This window comes from Neopsephotus bourkii, unplaced genomic scaffold, assembly GCF_033783945.1.
Source record: "Neopsephotus bourkii isolate Nb327-2 ecotype Australia unplaced genomic scaffold, CSIRO-AGI_Nbou_v1 NB_936, whole genome shotgun sequence".
NCBI classification, from domain to species: domain Eukaryota; kingdom Metazoa; phylum Chordata; class Aves; order Psittaciformes; family Psittacidae; genus Neopsephotus; species Neopsephotus bourkii.
Window position 1 is genome coordinate 2454205 of NW_026901430.1, and position 23034 is coordinate 2477238.

The following is a 23034-nucleotide window of genomic DNA, read 5'->3' on the forward strand; positions in this document are numbered from 1 at the left end:
ACTGCAAGGAGCTGACTTTTCTAGAGGACAGCAGGAAGCAGGTCCCCTACATAAAGCCAAGTATCTTGGCTACACAAAAATTTGTTGGGTCAATCATGGAGGCACCTAAGTTCTAAAAAGAGATAAAAAGGTTAATGGAGCATTTTAATGTTGCATAACAACCATCTTAGTCTTGAAAATGATCAGATGATTTTGGCTACAACTACCAAAGAAAGTAGTCAAGGTTTCTGTCTGATTGGGAAAAACTTAATCCAAAATACATGAGATCTGTAACAGCTAGTGAGAACACAATCTGAACAAAACCCCCAAAAGGCCAGTGCTGGCAAACCTCTTAATAAGTAGCACGAGCTGCTTTGCTTTAATTCCCTATGACTTATGAGCAAAGGTTGAGAAACAAGTATAGTACAGCCCAGGCTATACTGAGCAGCATAGCCAGTAGGCATCACACATCTTCTCCACTTAGAAGATTGATGTCTGGTGGATGATTTCTCAATTCCTGTATGCCGCCGGTTAAGAGAAGTCTATAAATTTCAGAATAAACCCCAGCATTGTCACACAGTCTTTCAGCCCTGGCTGTTCTTAGGAGCCACACCTTATTTAGGTCAAACTTGTAGCTTTATTAGTATGGAATTTTATTATGTACAAGTATGGACAAGGGGGAATGGCTTTAAACTGACAGAGGGGAGACTGAGATTAGGTATTAATACGAAATTATTCACTATGAGGGTGCTGAGGCGCTGGCACAGGGTGCCCAGAGAAGCTGTGGCTGCCCCATCCCTGGCAGAGTTCAAGGCCAGGTTGGGTGGGGCTTGGAGCAACCTGTTCTAGTGGAAGGTTTCCCTGCCTGTGGCAGGGGTTGGTACCAGATGTGCTTTAAGACCCCTTCCAACCCAAAGCAGTCTGGGATTCTATGATTCTATGATATTGTCCCATAGCCAGTGGCAGTGTCTGTGCGACTTTGCAGGGCCCCGCAGCAGCAGACCCTCCATGACCAGGCCAGCGGGAGCTCCCTTCCCGTTGCACAGCCCCATGTTTTAACACGTGTAAGTCTTTACAGGCCGTAACTGCGGGGACAACGGGTGAGAGTCAGGAGAGCGCTGGGATTGGCACGCTGCAGACCAGACCCGGTTAAAGAAGATGGTGTGAAATCGGGGGGATGATGGTGAGGGAGAAGGGCTCGGTGAGAGCTGAGGCCCCCGAGGCAAGGGCCCGGGGCTGAGCCGGCGGACCGCGGATGGCCCCTGCCGCCCTGCACTTCCCGGCTGCTGCCACCAAACGCCGCCCTCCGCCAGCGAGCGGGACCCGCCGCGGGACCCCCCCAGCCCGCCAGGGGGCGCTGCTCCTTGCTCGCCTCCTAGAGGGGCCGGGGAGGCTGCTGGGAGCCGCCATCTTCTCGGCGTGCGCCGGTTCCGAGCGGCCGGTGCCGGCAGGACGGGACGTGGCGCGGTGAGTTGCTAGGCGAGCGCGGCCGTGGCGGTCGGTACCGGGGAACGGCGGGCGGGACGGGACGGGCTCCCCGGCTGTCCGCCCTGGCTGCTCCCCTTGCCAGGCGCACCTCGGTGCGGCTCCCCGCGCTGCGCAGGGGGCTCGGTCCCTCCGCGGTGCCCGGGGCCCTCCTGCTCCTCCTACGGATGGTGCCGGGGTCCCCGGGGCGCTGCTGCCCCGGCTTTAGTCTCTCCCAAGTGCGGGGTGTCACCAGGCGGGGGAGGCGTTGCCGTGGGAGCGGGCGCGCCCCCTGCCCGGGTCACTCGAGCGCAGCGTTGGGTGCGGTGTTCCCTTTCCATAAGTGAGAGGTTTATTTGCTGTGCTCATACGTGGTGCCGTGGTCGTCTTTGTTTCTTTTGAGTATTGTCGTTTCCTCTTGCCCATGCTTGCTTGCTTTTTCCTTGCCTACATCTTTCACTTTCTAGAATGCCCTTTCTGCTTCGTGTTCATGAAAATGCAGTTTTGCTCAGGTTTTCCATGGTACGAATTCAGGAGTTACTAAGAATTCTGCAGGAGTAACTTCGCTCAGATGTATTTTTTCAGCTGTAATTCAAACTTCAAGCAGTTCTCTTGTGCAGAATGGCTATGTGCTTACACTCATGTATCTCTGTTTAACAGTTGGTGTTTCTGCAGTACCCTTTCTGATGCTCGTCTTCCTGATGGAAGCCCTATAAATGTGTGCAAGAAGTATTTTTAGTCTCGATAATATCTGTCCTGTTCAATTGTCATTGACCTGTGTCTGCTAAAAAGTATAAATTGGTTCTCGTAAGTGCTTTTAGGTACTTTTGCAGAACTGCTTTCATTGTCCCTTCATTGCTACAATCTTAACACTGTGATTTTAGTGTTTCATACAGCTAAGGAAGAGTTTGATTCTTAAAAGAACAGTTAGAACTGCATGATCTCATGACAGGCCAATTTAGAAGAAAAAGCAAACAACCGGGGGGAAAAACAACTTTTGTGTCAAATACTTCTTGAAAATGTAATACCCTAACAAAGGGCAGTAGAATATATATTAACTCAGTCTACTGTTTGTTTGTCGGGAAATAAATCGGCACATAACAGAGAAGACAACAGTGAAGTATTTCTTCTAAGAAATGAGGGTTTTCTGTGATGGATTTGTTGCTTAAGCTTTTACTTTGATGTTTTTCATTTTCTTAAGTGCTTCGTTTTTCTGTCTACTTGATGGCTTTACAGTTCTCTTTGCAGCCCTTTAAACACCCAACTACTTCTTGCCACAAAAAACTTGTCACCTACAGTATTGGCCAAGAAGGCAAGGAACAAGTTAATGATTGTTCTCCACCTCCTCTGACCTTGCCCTTTGTAACCATAAGCAAAAGTGAAAGAGTTCTGCTGAGGGTGGTTGGTTGCTTGTGGGATTTTTTGGCTGCTCCAACTGATATGAGGCATTTGTTATCAGAACAGTAAGAATATGTGTGTTCATATCTTAGTTTTTGAAGTATGAAGATGGATTTCATTTCGGGCCTCTGTGTACCTGTGATAGTTGTGCTGTGTCTGCTGCCATCCTCCTAGGGTGGATGAGGTGGCTGGAGGGAGCTGGAGAGTTTCAGAAAACCCTATTAATAATCAGATGCAGAATTTCCTAGGAGAGAGAAGAGAAAGCTGGATCGCTGGATCCTATTCCATCTGCACTTAGTCCTCCTTTTTGCTGCCCTCTAGTTTTGAACTACAGGATTTTGTTTTGCCCTCTTGGGATCTGCTGGAGTTTCCCCAGTCTTATGTCCCTTGCTAGTTTTAGTAAAACATCTGAATTTCAGGAATTCCCTGACCTTTAGGCTCTTCAGCTTTAGAATGTATTTTCATTTGGATTTCTTGGCCAAGGGTCAGAATTAAATGTTTCTTTTAATCCCAGTTTTGGCATTCTGCCTCCATAAACAACACTGAAGGTTATGTGAAAAAGTGGATTTTTAACCTTTGCTTTTTCTACCAACAAGAATGTAAACACTGGGATTTGTTCTAAGGATTGGTGGGAAATAGAGATGAAACCAGTATCTACTTTGATTAATCTTTACTAACTTGGTCTGATTGGATACTAATTTATTAGGGAAAAACTGTTATAAGTACCTGTTGCATTTAGTTTTTTGTTTGTTTCAGGAGTTAACAGCTTACAGTCCTTTGCTGGTTTTTATTTTTCATAGCATGGGGTCTGTCCAATCCAAAATATTTTGAACATGATGTTTGGAAGTCAAAGCCCGTAAATAACAAGGTTTATGAACATGAAAAACAAGTAGATGTGTGTGAAGTTTGAAAGTATGTTAAGGCTGAAGAAGGTGTTTCTTAATGCTGCAAAGCTTGAATTGAATGGCACTCTGTCACATAAAAGGCAGAATGAAGCTGCATTTACCTTGCAGTTTGCTGTCCTTCCCCTTCTACGTTTTGGGAAGCTTCTTGTTAAATAGAAAAGCAGGGTGTTTTCAATAGGTGCAACTTCCATGTCTCACTTTGGGTACAATATTGTAATTAGAATAAATGCCCAAATAATTCAGATTTCCTGAGAAAATGATAATGTAGATAGATAAGGGAGTTTTCCAAGTTTACAAGATGAGTTGTGTGTGTATGTGTAAATATATGTATATATATGTGTACAAACTCATCTCATTCTTTAATGGCAAAACATTCTTGCTTGTGACAGCAGACAGCATCGTGATCCTGCTTGTTCATCAGGCTGCAGTTAAGTGAATGTGAACAGTAAACTAAGCAGCACTGCGTGGTCAGGAGCACACCACTGACAGTGGGTGAGGCAGGAGGTGATTGGCTCTCTGTGATTCTACAGGTTTTCTTTAGAACCCTGAAGATTCAGCAGTTTTGCTGTGACATCTGTTATGTCACTGTACCCAAAATTCCATATACTCATGTCTCCTTGGTGAAAGATGCCCTCTTTTCCCACTTTTTTCTTCAATTACAAGCTTACAATTTACAATTTAATTGTAAATTAATTACAAATTAATTGTAAAAGGGTGTAACACTAAAAGCTGGAGCAGGGTTCATGCTCAGCAAAGGAGATGCATCCCAGAGTACTGCAGGTTTTGCTAGGCATTTTTTACTACTGGCTATTTTACTTAATGTATCCCCCCTGTCTGGGTAAGTTTGTGTTTCTTAACCAAAAGAGCAATAACTCAAATTTCTAGGGATTACGTTTCTGTAGTGAGGCATTTTATAACCACAGAATTAAACTTTATTTACTTACTTTGTTTAGCTCATTTGCTTCATAGTTGATGAAAGTAGCTTGTAATTTCTGCTTTTAGGAGGGTAGGAACTGCATAGATTGCATAGCCACCAAACATATTGGTAGACTTTCATGGATAGAAGTATGCTTCAGGTTATGTTAAATGTAACTTTCAAGCTGTTTTCAGTTAAAGGAAGTGTTCTGGAAGTTTAGTGTCAGTTTCTTGAGGAAGGGCTTGAAGCTAAATCAAATTGCTGTCAATAATACAGCAATTAATGAATTAAATGTTCTAAAGTTAAAATATAAGAATTACAAAAAAACATTGATTTTTGTATCACTTGAATTGTATGCTTAACATGTAAGTGTATAATAGGAAATGAAGAATCTTTTGGGAAATCGATCCCCCTCCCGCATGGTAGCGTTGTAGTACTGAATTTAGAATGTATTCTCGCAGTGAGTTATGTAAGAGGCCTGTTATAAGAGGGTAACAGTAGAATAATTCAGCAAATTAAATATTGGAAAGGGATATGGCAAATGGATGGAAAAACTGATAGCCTGATTTTTCTAAACAGGTAGGGGAGGAAAGCCTAAATTATTCTTTACCTGAAAGAATACATACATAATTTCAATAGGCTTAATTGGCACAATTCAAGCGACCTTGTAATTAAAAATTGATAGCGAAATCATGCACAGACTTCTGAACGATTTACAGGAGTACAATGTCTTTCAGGACAAATATTTCATTATATTCCCAGTTATGCCATAAATAAAACATTTGTCTTAACTGGAACTGCCAGAGAAACTTAAGACCGCCAGGATTGCTCCTTCCTTGTTTATAGTTTTGTTTTGGTGGAGGTTATTTGGAGTCTTGTGCTCTTGGTTTTGGCTCTCCTAATGTCTCTTTTTCCATCTTGTTCTCAGTGTCTGACATTTGGTAGCTTTTTTTGCGTGTTGGTTTTGGAGGAGGTTTTACTGGTATTTTTTGGGGGGTTGGTTCCCTCCCAGCACCTTATTTTTAGGTACTGTCATCTGTAGGCAGTCTATTTCAGTGCAGCAGCTGTCAGAATGAGACATTTGCTTTAGACAGGTTTTCCTGCATCCAAATTAAAAACGCCAACATCTCTTTCCACACTTTGCTTTGTACTAAACACCTGGCAAGCTGTGGTACAGCTAAAATGGTGTTCTCGGGACCTTTAGCCCGTCTCTTCAATTGCTTTGGTTAACACTGATCTATATATTCATTAATGGCTCTAATTGATTATGTTTTATGATTGACTTTGGACATCTCTGTAGGACCATTTACATGGTCCTGTCAGCATGCCAGCTATAGCAGCTGGTATTTACTCCTTCTTTCTCACACATACAGCTAAAGTTCTGATAAATGAATACATTTATCTTGCAGGTTCACAAAACCGATTTTTTTCTTTGCCCTTGGCAGATCCAGATTTGTCCCACTCTTGTCTACTGAGAACACTTCATTAATCTCTTCTTGTTTATTGCTGTATTCCATCCCTATATGACTTCTTCCTGAAAAAAATAAAATATGAAAAAAATTCTCAAAATGGTATATTTTGATTGGCTTGGTTGTATTTATTTCTAACATGAAAAGTGTAAAAGTCTGTGTGACTTTTAGGAGGATCTAATAGCCTACTGTAACCTTGAGCAGACTTCCATGATGGTAAACCCTGATGGGAAGCTAAGTAGGACCTGTTTGAAAAACAGATGAATGAAGCTGAGATGAATTTATGTAAACTTTGGCACTGAATCAGGAGTCATTGTGTAAATACAGACCTTCTTTACAACCTCCCCCCTAACTCCCAAACCTCTAAGCAGGATTTTTTTAAATGGCTACTGATAATTAGATATAAATATGCTGGGATTTGTGAACACTGTTAAAATAAATCCTGTGTTTCTTGTGGTTTTATTCTTTATAAGTACACTTTCATTTAGCAGCACACACGTCCCTTGATCTAATTGCAGCTGAGCCAGCACAAACGTGACATGTGCATAATGTGTGTGTCAGCTGGTACAGTATGTCCTGTTTGATATTTACTTGGTGCACTACTCACATTTCAAAATTCAGCCTATGATACACACTAACATTGCTCTGTAGTCAGCATGTCAAGCAGTAGAAGCTTCACGTTTATGTACCCTTTGGTCAGAAATAAGAGGTTGCGCAAGTACATTTTTGATTTGAAGGTTACTGCCATGCCTGTTGTGTGGAAGAATTAAAAATAACTCCTTAAAATCTGCTTCTGGGTTAAGGATGGAAATAATCACGTCTAATAAAACATACTAGAAAGAGAAAGGCGGGTTCTATGCTTTTCCTATAAAGCATTTCAGATCTAGGTAATGTGATGATGTCATATTTCTGCATAAAATCATACCTGCTGATATTTTAAAGCTGAAATGAACATGTTTTGCTTGCAAAACCACAGTGTACAATTTTGCATTTTAACATTTTTTGCTATCATTTCTTGTCTTTTTCTTCTGAAACCAAATCAATAGACTAAGTAAATTTGTACTTTAGCTTGGCTGTGGGAGGTGTCTTGCGACAAATACCTTCAGATGTTTAAAAGCAGGATTAAACTTGGCTCAGACTCTGGAAGTCTTTTGGGCTACAACAGGCTTTGTTTACTCACTGCATATATAAGAAGATATTTAATGCTTCAGTAATGGTTACAGAAACAGTCTCCTGGGTTTTGTAAGTGAAGATGAACTTTAACATTTCTGGACCTTCTACTTTTAATTTGTACATGATTAATTAAATCAATGCAGGAAGGCTTAATTAACTTCTGAATACATAAAGTATACTCTCTGCACTTGGGTTTGCTGCTGGTATGTATTGTAGAGTCTTGTGTGTGTGTCCGCAGTTGGTTGCTTTTTACGAGTTTATGTTTCTCAGCCATAAATCATTCAAAAGTTTACCTTTGGTTAATTTTCTCCTGCGGTTAATGTTTGAGTGCTGTTGTGGTGCGGGATGTTGTTCATCCAAGTAACTGGAGTTAAATACATGTTAAATGTTAAAATACCTGTGTAGAAATGCTATTCCTAAGTTAGTTTTAATTTTACTCTTTGAATGGTTGATCTTAACAGTTGTTTGAAATACAAATAATTGATGTTGCATTTAAAGTAGTACTAACATTGTATTTAAAGCAGTACTTGCACAGGTGAGGAGTTCCCTTAATGCATAATAACTATGCTAATGTCTCTTTCTCTTAGATAAAATGATACTGAGATGTATACCAACTGTGCTTAGAGAGGCTGTCATAAGGAAGGGGCTTCATAATGAGGATGGAGCTTTGTTAAAGCTAGCGGATACCTGTGAGAGGTTTGTTCTGCTGCTGTCATTGCTGTGTTTAGATGTGGTTTTGAGAGGCTTCTAGAATCATGGTTAAATTTTTCAGCTCCAAAATATGAAGAACAAATACTGCGATTGATAATTTTAAGCAGTTACTTCATATTAAAGCATTTATCAGTGATAACTGGACCTTCTGTCAGCACTTAACTGCTCTTCTGGCATGTGCTTTTCGTGCTGTTTTGATTGTGAGGATGGAGATAGGTTGCTTACCTCCATAAAATCCAAATGTGGCAAATATTTTGATTATCACTATGTTGAGGGCATAATTTATTTTTCATTCACCATGTTAATAGAAGGAGTATTGAAATATTCATAGCACCGTAGAAAAAACTTTGAAGGAATAAAGCTGCTAATCTGTGTTGTGAGTGATGAATGCATTATCATAGAATCATAGAACTGCTTGGGTTGGAAGGGATCTTAAAGATTTTAACTTTAGTTTTATCCTAATGTGTATTTGCAATTATATTTTCCTCAATTTTTAAAACTTCCAGTGCAGGACATGGGGATATTTGGGTTCTTATCTGCTTCAACTACTGCTGTTCTACCTGGCTGAAAGGCATTATTCTATGGTTTTCATTGCAGTTGAGGGTAGTACAGACACTGAATTTTAGGTAGTTCTGTTAGAATATTTTTGCCTGGCATTCAGTTAATTAGAAGAAGTAATCAATGAAACTGAGAAAGAATATTACTGTAATGCATTCATTACTGTAGTGCATTCATGTAATAATTAAGTTTTTATTTATGTGTGTGTGTATATATATGCCCCTGGTATGTATTTATCTATTTTTTATTCTATATGCATGTGATACAGCAGTATCAGACTTCTTTTCTTTTTAAGAATGGCAGATGTTGAGTTCTGATAACTGAGCACATAAGTGGTGCTTAGAACATGTAGCTAGGTAGTTCATTAGAAGTGGGGGCATAATTCTGTCTCTGAACTGTTTTTTTAAATTCACATATCATAGTCATCACTGTGATATGTGGTCACCCCATATGGCATAAGGAACCAAAAAGCACAAACCAAGGGTGATCTTTGTGTCAGTAATAAATTCTTGAGATCTGTCAGGCTTGAACCTTGGTCTGGCTTTACCCCTGATTTCACTAAGGACAGGGAGGGCAAATTACAGCAACTGTCTGAGTAGATAATCTCCCATTTGCCATGGTTATTTTGTATGCAACAGATCAAAGAGGGATGTGGAAGCTCTGTTCTGATTTTAAAATAAACTAAAAAAAGTTAATATATAAAAATGTAAATAGATTGAATTGTTTTTTCACTGTTTCTGAACTCATCTTTATATAAATAGACATGAAGATATACAGCTATTCACTGGTAGCATATGCATTTGTTTTGGTTTTTCAAGGTACATTTTAACAAGGAGTCTCAAAAGGATGTGAGGTGGGCCTTGTTGCTGCCTTGTAAAAGTCTTTTAGGCATGAAATAAGAAAATTAGCATGCAGCTAACAGTATTTGAGTAGTACAAATGATTTATGAATACAGTATAGGGTAATGGTGATAGATCCATAGTTCACTTGAGATCATTACAGAAACACACATAGAGGACATAAAATAAGGTTTAAAAATTAAATAAAGACGAACTTTGAAACTTGTTACGAAAAATTATTGGTTTCAGTATACTTATATATATTAAAAAATACATGAATTGTGACAGCTTTCATATTACTACATGTAATTACTGATTATGGGGAGTTTTGCCCTTCAAAGTCAAAACAAGCATAGAGGTCGTATTTGTAGGTCAGTGAGTGTAATTTATTCAGAAGCTATTTTTGAATCTGCTAGGCTGAACCAGCAAGCCACAGTATAATTCCTAGTGTCATTACATTAGTCACAAACTGACTTACAGAGGGTATTTAGCCTGGTATCCATGATCACATGAAGCAAGCATGCCGAGTCTCTAACGTCATCTTTTCTCAATGTGTTTACAGGTTAATTATCTTTGTCATCTTGGCAAAGGATGCAGCAATCCTGCAATGCACAGTCACTTTAATTTTACCTCCCCCTTCTGAACTTTGGGAAAGGTTTTGTCCTTCCTGTAGAAGCTAAATTTGGTGTTGTATAAGCAATTATTAGAATTGTAACATCTGCATTGACCTCACAGAAAGTATGATCACTATTAATGTAGGTGTTGGGGAAGGAATGTGTTGAGGAAGCTACTTTTTTTCCTGATGGCCTACCTTGTAAAGGTGAGGACTGGAGAAAAATACATTTCAGAATCCATATAGACAATGGAAAAGTGCACTTGTTCAAACACATATTCAGTTCTTGCTTCTATGGATTTCTTTTTGCTGATTGCTGAATTATTACAGCTTTATGCTAAGAAGTCCATTCGGGCAGTCTCAGAATAAATTGCCACTTAATAAAGGAGTAAGTTTCAGATGTGTGTCAGTAGTAGCCTGTGTTTTACCCAAGACTTTCTAAATCAGTAATATCACTGCACTTGTCAGGACAAGAGATGAATTTTTACCGTTTTTTGGTATGAAGGCAATGACTGTCAGTTGGTGATTCTTGCACAGGATCTGTGGGAACCAAACTGTTGTTTGCTTCCATCCTTGTGAAAGAAGGGGCTTGTTCAAGTGCTCTTAGCAGCCCTCTGTTGCAGAAGGGCGCAGGCAAGACTTGCAGCTGGTTTTCACCCTGGAAAAGTACAGGCAGGAATAGGAATGTGGGGCAGGTGATAAGGAGAATGATGTTCCTTCAGGGAGGGAAGGGAGGAACAGCTGAGGTGATGGCAGACGTGCAGGAACTTTTGATAGCATAGGCACGGGCAGGAAAGTGGAAGCAGTGTGCTGGGCGTGATCACTTTTGCTGGATAGTCCAAGACACCGATCTTAAAAGCGGAGCACAGCACTTTGGTAAAATGTCCCAGTGAAACGTCTGATAGATTATTACTTGAGATATTTTGCTAAAAGGGAAACTGAGATGTGTGGCTGTACAAGATGACAGGAGTCCAAAGGTAGCTTCTTTTTTAATGGTGGTTTTACCAGTCCATCTGTAATGGGCATAGTGGTCATGGCCTTCATATGGAGAAAAGTAAAGACAGTTGTGTTTCAGAACTGTGAAATCCCGCAAGTGTGGTCTGGCTTAGATCAGTATTTTAACTTCTGTCACTTCTTATTTCAGTTTCAGAAGCCTTTTGGCAGGTTTTGCCCAGAGCTTTTGTTAAATATTTTTTTTTATTTCATTCTTGCAGTGTTTGTTTGTTAAGAAGTAGAACGTGCTTTTAAAGCTATAAATGTATAAACCTGTGTTTTCCAGGTAAATCTGTATTGGCCTGTAAAACTTCATGATCTTCCTCCCTTTATGGATTTTTCTGTTTGTAATTTTCTGGTGTTTGCCTCTGTGTGGCCAAGCAGATGGGCAAGGGTGAGATGGGAGGGAAGAGGAATTATTTTTAAACACAAACGATGGGTAGTTTAATTTAGCAGGTTTCTAAGCTTGCATATGGGAATGATCCATTCTTCTGTGAAATTAAAATGTTTATCCTTTGTTTAGGAAATCTGGAAGGAGAGCCCTACTTATGAAGAGATGACATGTAAAGTCGCAGATAACTCAGCAGCTTGCGCCACTCCAGAAGCTGACAGTGACCAGGAATGGGCACAGGAACACGACCGACTGGGAAGTTTTGTTGCATTTCCTCTTGGCTGTCCAGTTTCAGCAACAGCACTGGCACGAGCTGGCTTTGTTTATACTGGAGAAGGTGACAAAGTGAAGTGCTTTAGCTGCCATACAACTGTGGAAGGATGGGAGCCTGGGGATTCTGCAGTTCAGAGACACAAAAAGCTCTCCCCAAATTGCAAATTTATTACTGAGTCTACCTTTTTGGAAACGAACATGCATCCTCTTGCCCAGAACCACCAGCATAGAACTGAAAATGGTTCCAGCAATTCAGCTGTCTTGTGTGCTCTGGATGACACATCTGATGTGGAGGCAGATTACCTTTTGAGGACTAGACAGGTTGTGGATATGTCAGATGATTTCTATCCTAAAATCCCTGCTATGTGCAGCGAAGAGACACGATTAAAGTCTTTCCACAACTGGCCTTTCAATGGCCAGTTGACACCGAAGGAATTGGCTAATGCTGGATTCTATTATACAGGTGTTGGTGATAAAGTGGCATGTTTTTGTTGTGGTGGAAAACTGACAAACTGGGAACCTGGTGACAGAGCTTGGTCAGAACACCAGAGGCATTTCCCCAGATGCCTTTATGTCCTGGGCCGGGATGTTGGAAATGTTCCAAGTGAATCTGTTCCTGCTGAGACTGGGAGAAGTGGTCTGAGCAATGCACAGTATCCAAGGAATCCATCTATGGCAAAATATAGTAAGCGTTTACAAACATTTTTAACTTGGATATATCCCATTGACAAGGAGCAGCTTGCTGAAGCTGGGTTCTATAGTATAGGTAAGCCAGGCCTTAAAGTGGCTGATGTCTTTTACAAAGAAATTCTATACAAGTGTTTTGTTATGGAAAAAATAAGCATTTTCTTATTCTAATATGCAGTGATTTGCTAGATTTTTTTTACTTTGTAAACTGCTTTTCAAAATTCTTGTTTAAAATTACGTACATTATATTGTGTTTTAATACCAAAGTAGAAATTTGGTCATAAATTCGTTTTTAACAGTAAAACAGCAAAGTGCGTTTTCCTTGTCTGCTGTCTAACTTTGGTCTGTGGAGTGGGTGTGGGGGCTGTACAGAAGCCTATAAACAAAACAGTCCAGGTTGTGTGCCATTTTATTCAGCTGACACGTTTGAGCTATCACAGCATTCAGACACCCAAAATTGACAAGTACTGATACTACCTGCTGTAGAAGCTTTATGAAGATGGTGACTCTGGTAGAAGAGCTTTTACTGTATGAGTGCAAAGTGCTACTCTTATTAGGTCACAAAGGAAAGGGGATTATCTGGGATAATTTCTTGCTCTCATCTTAATTGACTTCTCTCTCAGTAGCTCTCAGAAGAATTGTTTCAATCTGATTCAATTTATTTTACTTGTGGCCATAAATAAAAGTTTTGATATATTATTGTATGGTTGAAATATGGGCAATATTTATACCGAATAGAACTGTGTTTATAAATTTCTTCTTGGATTCCTAAAACTCCTGGCTTCTCACAGCTGAGTGATATCTGTATTGTGCAGCAACACTAAATAAGCACCCGCTTATCTCACTCGATGGCTGTTCAAGTGACTTCTGTGAAAACTGCTTCCTGTGGCCTGAGAATGATTTAGCTCTGTAGGAAAAATCTATCCATACCTTGTCTCATTTCAATAAACACAGTATCTGTGCAGTTTCTGGCACAGGCTTTGATTGCAGTAGGCACAGTGCTAAAACAGAGTGTGGTTTCTCCTAACACCTCCTCAGTCAGTTCTGCTACTTCTGCATGGAGCCCGTTAGTCTTAGTAGTGAAACAGAGGACACCAAAAAGGCACATAAACATCCTTGATTCTTTGTGATAAACTTCGTGGCATGTTTAGCAGTAGATTGAGATATTTGTAATCAATTATTTTTAGCTTTTGCTTTCTACCTGTATAATTACTTGCTAAAATAAAATTCAGGAATATTACAGGCTCAAGCCTCTCCTGGACATTTATATTTTTATTTTCTTAATAAAGGAACATTTTGGTTAAAAACTTGCTGCTGTGCCTACTAGAAGTACGTAACTTCATTCTTGGGTGTTTCCTCAGGTAATGGTGATCATGTTCTGTGTTTCCACTGTGGTGGGGGATTGCAGGAATGGAAGGAGAATGAAGACCCATGGGAACAGCATGCCAAATGGTTTCCTGGGTAAGGTATTTTTATTGTTTTCTTGTTGCATTCCTGAGTCTTATTTACAGTATATTATGTTTTAATGACAGAGCACCCTAATGAAAGCTTTGAAAGGTTGACTGTGGCTTAAACATGGTTCAGAGTTGGGAAAGTAATTTTAATTTTCTTAGTTGCCCTCCTCCACTTCTTTCTTCTTCATTCTTGTCATGTAGGCACTAAACACTATCAGTTGCCTTCCATGGTTTACGTTTTTCGTTTCCAGTAAGTAGAAAAGATTTTAAGGCATTTTTTGCATGGTGTACTTATTTTTGTTGTTCCATCTGTTCTACCTTCTGTAGTCCTGCTATTGCACGTATAAACATGAACATGTGCCTTAATGTTATATTGGAAACCTCAAAAGAGGACATTAATGCTGTCTTTGAGAGGTGAGAGAGTTCTTAAAGCAGTTGGGAAAGAACTAAATCTCAAGAGGTTGAGGGCAGACTCATTCATTAGAGGTAATGGTAATCAGTCTGAAAGGTTGTCTTGAGTACTACTTTCTGAGTAGCTTCTAAGTCAGTGTGCTTGTCAGCTTATTTGTATCAATTCCTAACGGGAAGAGATTTCTGTGTCTCAACTGATGTCTCAGCCTGTGGAATCGTGAAGCTCTATTAATATGTATCTGATTTCCCCCCACCCCACCCCACTATTACCCAAGCACTGTTATTTAATAGCTTCATAATGCCAAAGTTTGTAACTTAGGTTAGGATAAAAAATGACTAAACTTCTGTCATGGTGTAGACAGACCTGAAGAAGTCAGTAGTGGTGTTCAATTCAAAACACACTTCATCATTTTAAAGGGTTGAGGATTCCTAACCCAGAGGCTGTTTTTAGAAAGAGTGCCCATTTTGTCTAAAATCTGTCTTAAGGAAAGGAGGAATAGTACATGACTCATTGTTTCTTACAGGTGGGTAAAAGCTGTCCAAGTACAAAGACTTAGTTACTTGTATAGCATTGATAAAACCCATGTCTTTTGTGTATTCACTGAGAGATTTGTCTTCTGTGGTGAAAGGCTCGCTGGAAGTTAGTATTTATGCATTAGCTGATCCTTTTTTCAATAGTGGTACAGGCAGCTTTTCATTATTAGTCTCAAGCACTTGAAAGACATGCTGTTAAAGCTTTTGGCTTGGTGCAGTGAATGGATAAGATGCAATTTCCTTGCTACGTTTCACTCTTACATGGGCTTGATTTTGTTTTAGGTTGCTTAAATGATGTCAGGTTTGATTACTTCCTCTCAGATCATTAACTGTCTTACACGGAGTGTTTGTTTGCACATCAGCTTCAGTGGCAGTGTATCAGTCTCACAGCATGCTGTCTGTGTCTGTGGACTGGTGAAGATGAAGTAACTGATGAAGGCAGAGAAGTAATGTTGAGGAGTTACAGCATCCCCTAAATTTTCTGGTAGGGAACAGCTCTGCCCAGTGGCTAGGAGTGGTTGGGAAATAGTGAAAGAAAGTGCATAAGGCACCTGTCTGACCAGTGACGGCATTTCTTTTATTGCAGAAGACTAAAAAAAACAACATTAAAAGACATTTCTGATGTTGACTAAACATTAGATTTCAAAAGCAACCATTGGGTATAATATAGGAAAGGTATCAAAGCTTTGCAAAGTGATGCAGTCAGGTTTTGTTTGCTTTTTATGCAGTTTTATAACTAATTTTTTTTTTCATTTATAGGTGCAGATTTGTGGGAAAGGAAAAGGGAATAGAATTTATAAATAATGTTCACTTAAGAGATGGATGTAGGGATTCAACAGTAAGTGTCTTGCTTATTAATCATTTACCCTTTCATTAAAAGAGAAAACAACATAATTTTTGTATGAAGTTATTGTAATTATCTGTATCATTTAATCCTCCTGCTGCTGCTTTCATTACCAGAAAGTAAAAGACATCAAAATATGTTTTGATTTTGTTATTCAGAGTTTATAGATCTCGCAGTTCTTAGCTAGGTTGTGGATCATAGGTAGGGGACGCGGTATATGGGAACCTGGACAAGTGCCATTTGTTCGATAGCCTGGGTACCTAAGGTGCACAGTGTGTAATTTGCTTATTCAAGTGTAGTAGACGTTTTTTCTTTCCTTGTTGGTTGAGCATTGTTAAACTTGTATGCAGTCACTAGAAAGTGAAACTGATGTCATTTATAGTTCTTCCATGTACTGAGAATCATGTACATATAATTATAGCAAAGATGGGTTAAAATGAAAATGTAAAATAGACTTAACAGCATTAGTTGCAGTTGTTCAGAGCAGATTTAGTTATGTTAGTCAATAAAATAACTGAGGCCAAATAGCTATTTTCTGTCTTGTAACTGTGTACATTTTCTTCTACCTTCTTCAGAATTGTAATTTTGTCTGTTTATATTTCACTTCTAGACAGAAGCTGCTGAAGGGACAGTACTTCCTACAGGTATCTGTTTAGAGAAAAAATGCCGAACACCACCCACATCCCCTCACCCCATTTTGGAGTATCTATATTTGCATGTAAAGAAAACATTTACTTTTAAAAATACCCTTATTTTTAAATTAATTAAAGCATGACAGGCAAATTGTTGGAGGACCCTCTTCCATTGCTTCTGAACAGTTGTGGAATGAATTTTATTTCTTTTAGGTGAAATCTAATTGTAGCTGAATAAATACTGTAAAGATTGTAAACCATGAAAGTAGTATGCATAGGATGTAGTTGTCTTTTTATAGCTAGTAAGTGTGCATCAAGTACTGAGTCAGTGGTCCTGGGGGATGAATGGTGAAGAATACTGAACTGCTACAGTCACTGCTTTTTGCAAGGCAGGAAGAGTTGGCCTGTTAAACGGCAAGGACTAGGAAGCTGAGAAAGCTTAAGCAGCTTTTATGGTATTGTGCATGCCCGCAATGTTTTTCACAAATACCAAGCAATAAAAAGACAAGACAGTTAAAGGGGTGGTAGGAAGACAGTCAAGCAGCTTCATCCCAGGGGATGATAGCTGTTGCAAATAACAGTAGTCATACAAAACCTGGGTTAGAAATCTCTCACACACTGGTCACTTATGAGAGTGAAAATAAGGTAAAAAAATTTTTGCTCAAGAGATTTATTTTTGGACATTAAAAAAACCAAACCTAAACAAAGAGGGTGTTAAAATATCTCAGCATAGCAGCGTTTATAATCTATAAAAGAAGTAGTATTAATACCTCAAAAGTGTATACTATGTAAATAATAGTCTGGTGTGCTTCTGGAAAAGGTTATTCATGCTGACTGAAAGGCCAAAATTATTGTGACAATGACGTTTAAAAATAAAAGGAGGAATAACTTCAGATGGTGGGACTGTGGTGGCAGAATGAAACCAACACAGCAGCATACTGTCAAATATTCAGTATACTCAAAATGAAAAAGATCTTAGTAGGGCATTATTTATTTTCCAGTATAAAATTTTGTGTGGGACAGAAGCATTTGCCTTCTTGGATGATAAAGAAAAGTGTACTTCTAGATGGTGTTTCTTTTCTATTATCTGTGTTCCAGCAATGCTGGGACATGCGAGTAATGCTCTGAAAGCCACTGTGGTACAATGCAAGTAGACCAAACCCAAGAGTTCTAACTCAGGAGATCTGTAGTGGAAGATGAACATATGGGTGAGCTCCTAGGGAGGGAGAAGACCATCTGGTTGGCATGAAAGACAGATATCTTACCAGCCTACTCTTTTAATAATATTTTTAATGGATATTATGGGAGAAAAAGAACTCACAATGGAGGTGGGTGTTATTTCTGTGGCTGGCTGTGCAGAGCTTTCCCCATGTGGCGGGGGAAGGCGTTTGAAGTTTGTGCTTTCAAATGGGGCACACTGGAATAATAAAGAGCTCATGTAAAATGCAAAATTGATTCTTTCTGTATTACACATTTACAAGCTTCTGAAGTATGGGCATTTTGTAAATGGAGGCAGGGAGGGAAATAACATCCTCATTCTCTTAATTCTTTTTGGGGGAAAAAATAAACTAAATTACTTAACCAGTATCAACGAGCTCTTCCTGCAGCTTCTGTTCAAGTTTGGGGAAAGCTGTCAATGGGAAGTCTGTGAAAAGAATGGCTCCTGATTGAAATATGTGTATCTAAATTTAATAGATACTTCAAGCTCTTGCAAATAAATAGATAGCTGAACTCCCTGCTGGCATTGGCCTGGGAGATGTAATGAGATGGGGGAGAGGAGACGCAGAGGATTCATTCCATGCTGCAGCTTGGTTTCCTATCTCTTGTAATTTATTTTTTTTCTTTTTTAAAGGTGTGACCTTTAAATTCAGACAAAGAAAACCTTGTCCTTGTGTATAAGGAAAAAAAGAGAGATTCAGCCGTGCTAAGTATGTTCTTTTTATGTTTTTAATTTCCATAGATCTCAGCACAGAAGAGAAGCTAAGACGCTTGCAGGAAGAAAAGCTCTGTAAAATCTGTATGGCTAAAGATGTATCAGTCGTCCTCATTCCCTGTGGCCACCTCATTGCCTGTAAGGAGTGTGCTGCAGCAGTTGATAAATGCCCTCTGTGTCGTGCAAATATAATGAAAAAACAGGAAATTTTTATGTATTAGTGAAAAACGCAGCACTGTGGATTAATGTTTCCTGGTTTATTTGCTTTAATTAGGTGTCATGTAATGCAAACAGTGCATTACAATTTCAGCCTGTAATCACATGGCTGCATTGAGAATTTCCTCCTGTGAAACTTTACATATCTTTTAAGATTTTAAAAATTGTTTTCCTTAAATGAATTTTGAATATTGGAAGGCAAATGTACATATTCTGTAATTTGAATTCATAAACCTGATTTGGGAAATCCTAAGTAATGCAAAGCTGTATTTACGTAGTCATTCCTTTGCTTCACTTTGGTAGGACTCGTTACGACTGAAGCTCATGCAAATACAGTTGTGTAGAGAGTCTGGCCCTATGTAACAATTGTAAATAAGTGAATTAAAATGTTATTTTATACACATGTATTATAGCTGAGATTTTAACTTCTCAAAGATGTTTTGTATGATTGAAAATTTTTATTCCTGTAACTTTGGTTGGGACATAATTCAGAGAATATGTGTAAAGCTGCTGCTGCAGCGGATCACTTTCTGCTCTCTGCTACTACTGTGTAAGTTTGCCTGCTTTGATAGTCAATTCCTGTCTCCATTTTTGCGGGGGTGGGGGGGGGCTGGCTTTGATGTATAAATTGGCTGTTTTTTACAAAAACCCCGCTATATATGTGTACGTCAATTTCATTCCTTAAAAGAGAACTCAAGAGAAACGAAGGAGATTTTACCTACATTGTGCCCTTCGTGAAGGAGCCGTCTCATTTTAATCCTATCCCTTACCCAAAAAGGCTTCATTTTAGTGACTATTTTAGTGAGAGTCTATTTTAGACTATTTTAGTGAGTCACCTCAAAATATTTAATATTTAATAAACTATTTCTTACTGGACTGTTAATTTTCCAATTAACAAAATATCACAGCTTTGTATTTAATTCCACCTGGTTTGCCATCACTGCTTAATTGTGTGACTTTTTTATTTTGTGGAGCTACTAGTATGTTCTGTGTATGTATTTTTTATCTTTGAGTCCTACACACTAAGAGATTAAGAATATAGACTATGCAGAATATAGTTTTTTCAGATGATACAAGTTTCACATTCAATGTGTACAGAAATTTAATGTCTACTTTTTCTATTTTTGTACATGAGCACTGTGGCTCTGTGCTAGTGGAATGTTATGAATAGTTAAAGTGCAACCCAGTTTCTCCTTGATCAGCAGATTTGATTCTCACATGCAGAAAAATAATCACAACAGAAGGTTGCTTTCTGTTGCCTTTGTTGTTGTTGTTTGTTTGTTTTTTGTAACTTAACTGTTACTAATTTAACCTGAGTGTTATTAAGGAGAACAAATATATTTTAATTGGAGAGGGAATAAAATCTATTGTTTATATAAATTCATTGTATAAATGCATTGATTATAAAATTAAAGTATGTTAATTTTGCTCTTTTATTTGGTAAGAGATTAGAATTTGGTTGTTAGGTTTACATGATGACTCAAAATTCATGAGGAAATCAGCACAGAAAGGCTGTGTTTTCCTATTTGTGCCTTTGTGCAGAGTTCAGTGGTTCAGGTAACTCATGCACATAGGGGTTTTTCAGGACAGACACGGCCTGTCGATTCCCACAGGCTTGTTTATGGCTCCCATGTGCACTCACAGGGTTTCTGTACCCGTCAAGGGAATAAAGGGGAGTGGGTTGGGGGTGTCTGCCTACGAGCTGGTGTATCTTGCCTGAAATAGCTTCTTCAGTCAACGCTGCAAACCGTTTTACTGGCTTGTACTGCAGACCTTTTTACTGGCTTGCCTCAGCAGATGGTTTGTTACCTAAGCTTGACCCAAGTCATGTGAGAGAGACGATCTGGATGAGCTGCATCCAACTTGGAGGCTGCAGGACTTGGCGTGCAGCTCAGCAGAGCCCTGTCTGGGAAAGAGATTGACCAAATTGTACTCAGAACTAAGAGTAAAATTAATACAGAAAAGTAAAACCTAGTTACAAAAGTAAATCCTGGTAAGGAGAGGATTCTGGGTGTAAATACCGTATGGGAACTGTCCAAGAAAAGCAGCAGGTCACAAATAGTACCTCTTGAGCTGAAATGGAAGCAAACACACTGTCCAAATAATGTGCAAGCGAATAGCATAAATGCTTCATGTTAGAGCTTGTTACCTTTTAAAAGGATACTGTATCCCTTACTGTAACTTCTTGATAAACACTATAAAAGATCCATTTAAATTGTAATCACTTGGGAACATTAAGGGGTTAAAAGCCCATTAGATGACAGAATAACTGCTCTGCAGGTTTAGGTTTTTAAAATACCACTAATCAGGGTTCTATTCAGATTAAAAGTGAAACAAATAATTAGCACAGTCATCAAATTTTAACAACTTGAATTGAGAAGATGTTTTTTCAAATTACTTTGATTTTCAGTATCTTAAAAGATACAGAAGAAATTCCATGGGTGCTGATACTGGGCTGAGTGCTTAAAAGAGACAGAAATGAAGGATGCGAGTAAATGAGGTAGAAGCACAAGTGCTTTGAAAAGGAGGTTTGTTGCAGCACAGAGATGCTTTGGGAGCTCATTTTTACAAGAGTTACTTGGAATGAAGAGCTATAGATTATATTCAGGTGTCAGTATTCAGTAACTTCCTTCTAGCAGCTTCTAGAATGTAAAATCCTCACTCCTAATTTGACTTGCAAGAACAGAACTATTTGCTGCTCTAGATACATGGGAGGCTTACAGGGGGTTTTAGTAATGCGCCCTTGGAACTATTTTATTTAGAAAATGCCTGATTTAGGGTCAGAGGCTAAAATAAGGAAAACCCATAGATGAAATTGTTACGTATTTGGCTTTTTCTCACTGCCTCACAATAAAAGATTTTCAATGATAATTTATTCTTTTTCAATTATTTTCACTCTCTTTTTATCATTGTCTGGCTAGTTTTGACTGTGGCATTCCCATGTTTATTTGTTAGCTGTATGTGCAGCCTTAAGCTACAGGACAAATAGTTTGTCAAAGTTTTCAAGGCATTGCTGTTAACTGGAGACATGGGGGTTTAAACGTAGCTTTGATGTTTGATTTTATTGAAGCTAACAAAAAATGAAATACAATGGTTTCTTAGAATTGAATTAGAACTGGGTGGGAAGTCAGTGCAGACACTTCTAGCATATGATGTGTAAGGCCTACCTGAACGAAAGGTCAGCTCTTCATGCAGCAAAGTAGGAGCTGGAGATGTTTCTGGCTCTTGCAGTGTTTCCCCGTGGCGATGTGAACAGTGAGCTGTTCTTTGTTAACCTCACTTTGTGCTGGACTGATTCCTGGCAGCAGGAATGCAAGATGCCAAGGAGCAGGCTGGAGAAGCAGTTGCACTGCTGTCCCTTTGGCTCTTCATGGCCTGTCAGGTGCAGCATGGCTGGATGGGCCTGAGCTCTTGAGCCTGCTTTGTGAAGGGTGGTTGAAGGTTGTCTTCTCCATGTGGTCAAATGGGAAGGGCCAGTCTGGTGAGATCACCCTCATTCGTCATGGAACTGAAGTATGGGTGAATACTCTCCCTCTCACTGTTTTTGTGTGTGTTTTACACGTCAGTTTTACAGAGTAGCTTAGAAATTTATCAAGAAAACCTTTCCTGCCCCATGCCCCTGCTGTGGCTTCGCACTGACTCAGGTTATCAACAGTATCTTGCTGTCTTTGCCAACGCTTTGAGAGATGTGCTGATGCTGCCGTACAACAATTAGCTGCTGTAATTATAATGGGGCTTTCTGTGAGGAGGTAAATGAACTGTGGTAATACAGAATCTTTGCTGAAATTCAGATTTTATCTTTAGTGTTTTTTCTTAACCAGGAATTCTGATGAAGCAACACTGACTTCAACATGACAGTAAAACTACAAGCATTAATTCAGAGGATGTAGCTCTGTGACTATTCAAAGAACTTGCTTTTTCCTAGGACAGAGAAGAAGGCAGTATATATTCAGCTGTAAATGGCTTGGATAAACAAAATCCCGAGCGAAATCTAGGGTAAAAATGGCATTATTACATTGTATGTAATATTTCAAGGTAGGTGAAGACAACTTGCTTTCCTTTGGATAATTATTAATTTATGATTTTGTATGTGGTTTTTCTGGACAGCTATTGATGGCTGAGATAAAATGCTTGGTAGGTTAGAACTGCTGGAAATGTATTGGAGAGATACTTGAATTAGGGGTTTGCTCTTAGATTGAAAAATGGTGTTTACTATCAAAAACTGAAAAACACTTTTGCAGAGTTCCCCTGTGAAAACATGTAGGAGAATCATTACAGTAAGTCCTAAAAAGCCAAGTTTAGCAGAAATGCACATGGTTACCTGCAAGTTCTGGAGAATGAATAGCTTCAAAAATCAGTATTTAAATTCATTAATGTTAAGTCTTTTTGATCTTACAAAATTAGATCTTGCTGTAAAACTCTTGACACAATTTCTCATAGGTAGCTTGTGCATGTGAAATGATGAGAGCCATCATTTAAGCCAAACAGTTAATCTGAATACAAGCTTTTCAAAAGTGTCAACCCACAGTAGTCTTCCAACTCTTGTGTAACAGCAAGAGGTTCCCTGAGCCTCAGATGGACTTTACCTCCCTTTCCTGCCAAACCAACCCATGTGACGGTGCAGGAGTCAGGATGGGAGGG

At 39.2% G+C, this 23034-nt stretch overlaps 1 protein-coding gene across 2 annotated transcripts; it reads left to right on the top strand.

Moving 5' to 3' along the window:
* Positions 1 to 1419: 1419 nt before the first annotated feature.
* XIAP (X-linked inhibitor of apoptosis) lies at positions 1420 to 18971 on the top strand. Of its 2 annotated transcripts, none has more exons than XM_061358096.1 (6): positions 1420 to 1446; positions 11542 to 12448; positions 13731 to 13830; positions 15528 to 15606; positions 16223 to 16256; positions 18205 to 18971. In XM_061358096.1, exons 2-6 carry the CDS (start codon positions 11575 to 11577, stop codon positions 18396 to 18398), a joined length of 1281 nt encoding a protein of 426 aa, XP_061214080.1. In that variant the 5' UTR covers positions 1420 to 1446; positions 11542 to 11574; the 3' UTR covers positions 18399 to 18971. The 2 variants fall into 2 exon arrangements, with proteins under 2 accessions (XP_061214080.1, XP_061214079.1); XM_061358095.1 differs by lacking the exon at positions 1420 to 1446 and adding an exon at positions 7179 to 7507.
* Positions 18972 to 23034: the final 4063 nt, after the last annotated feature.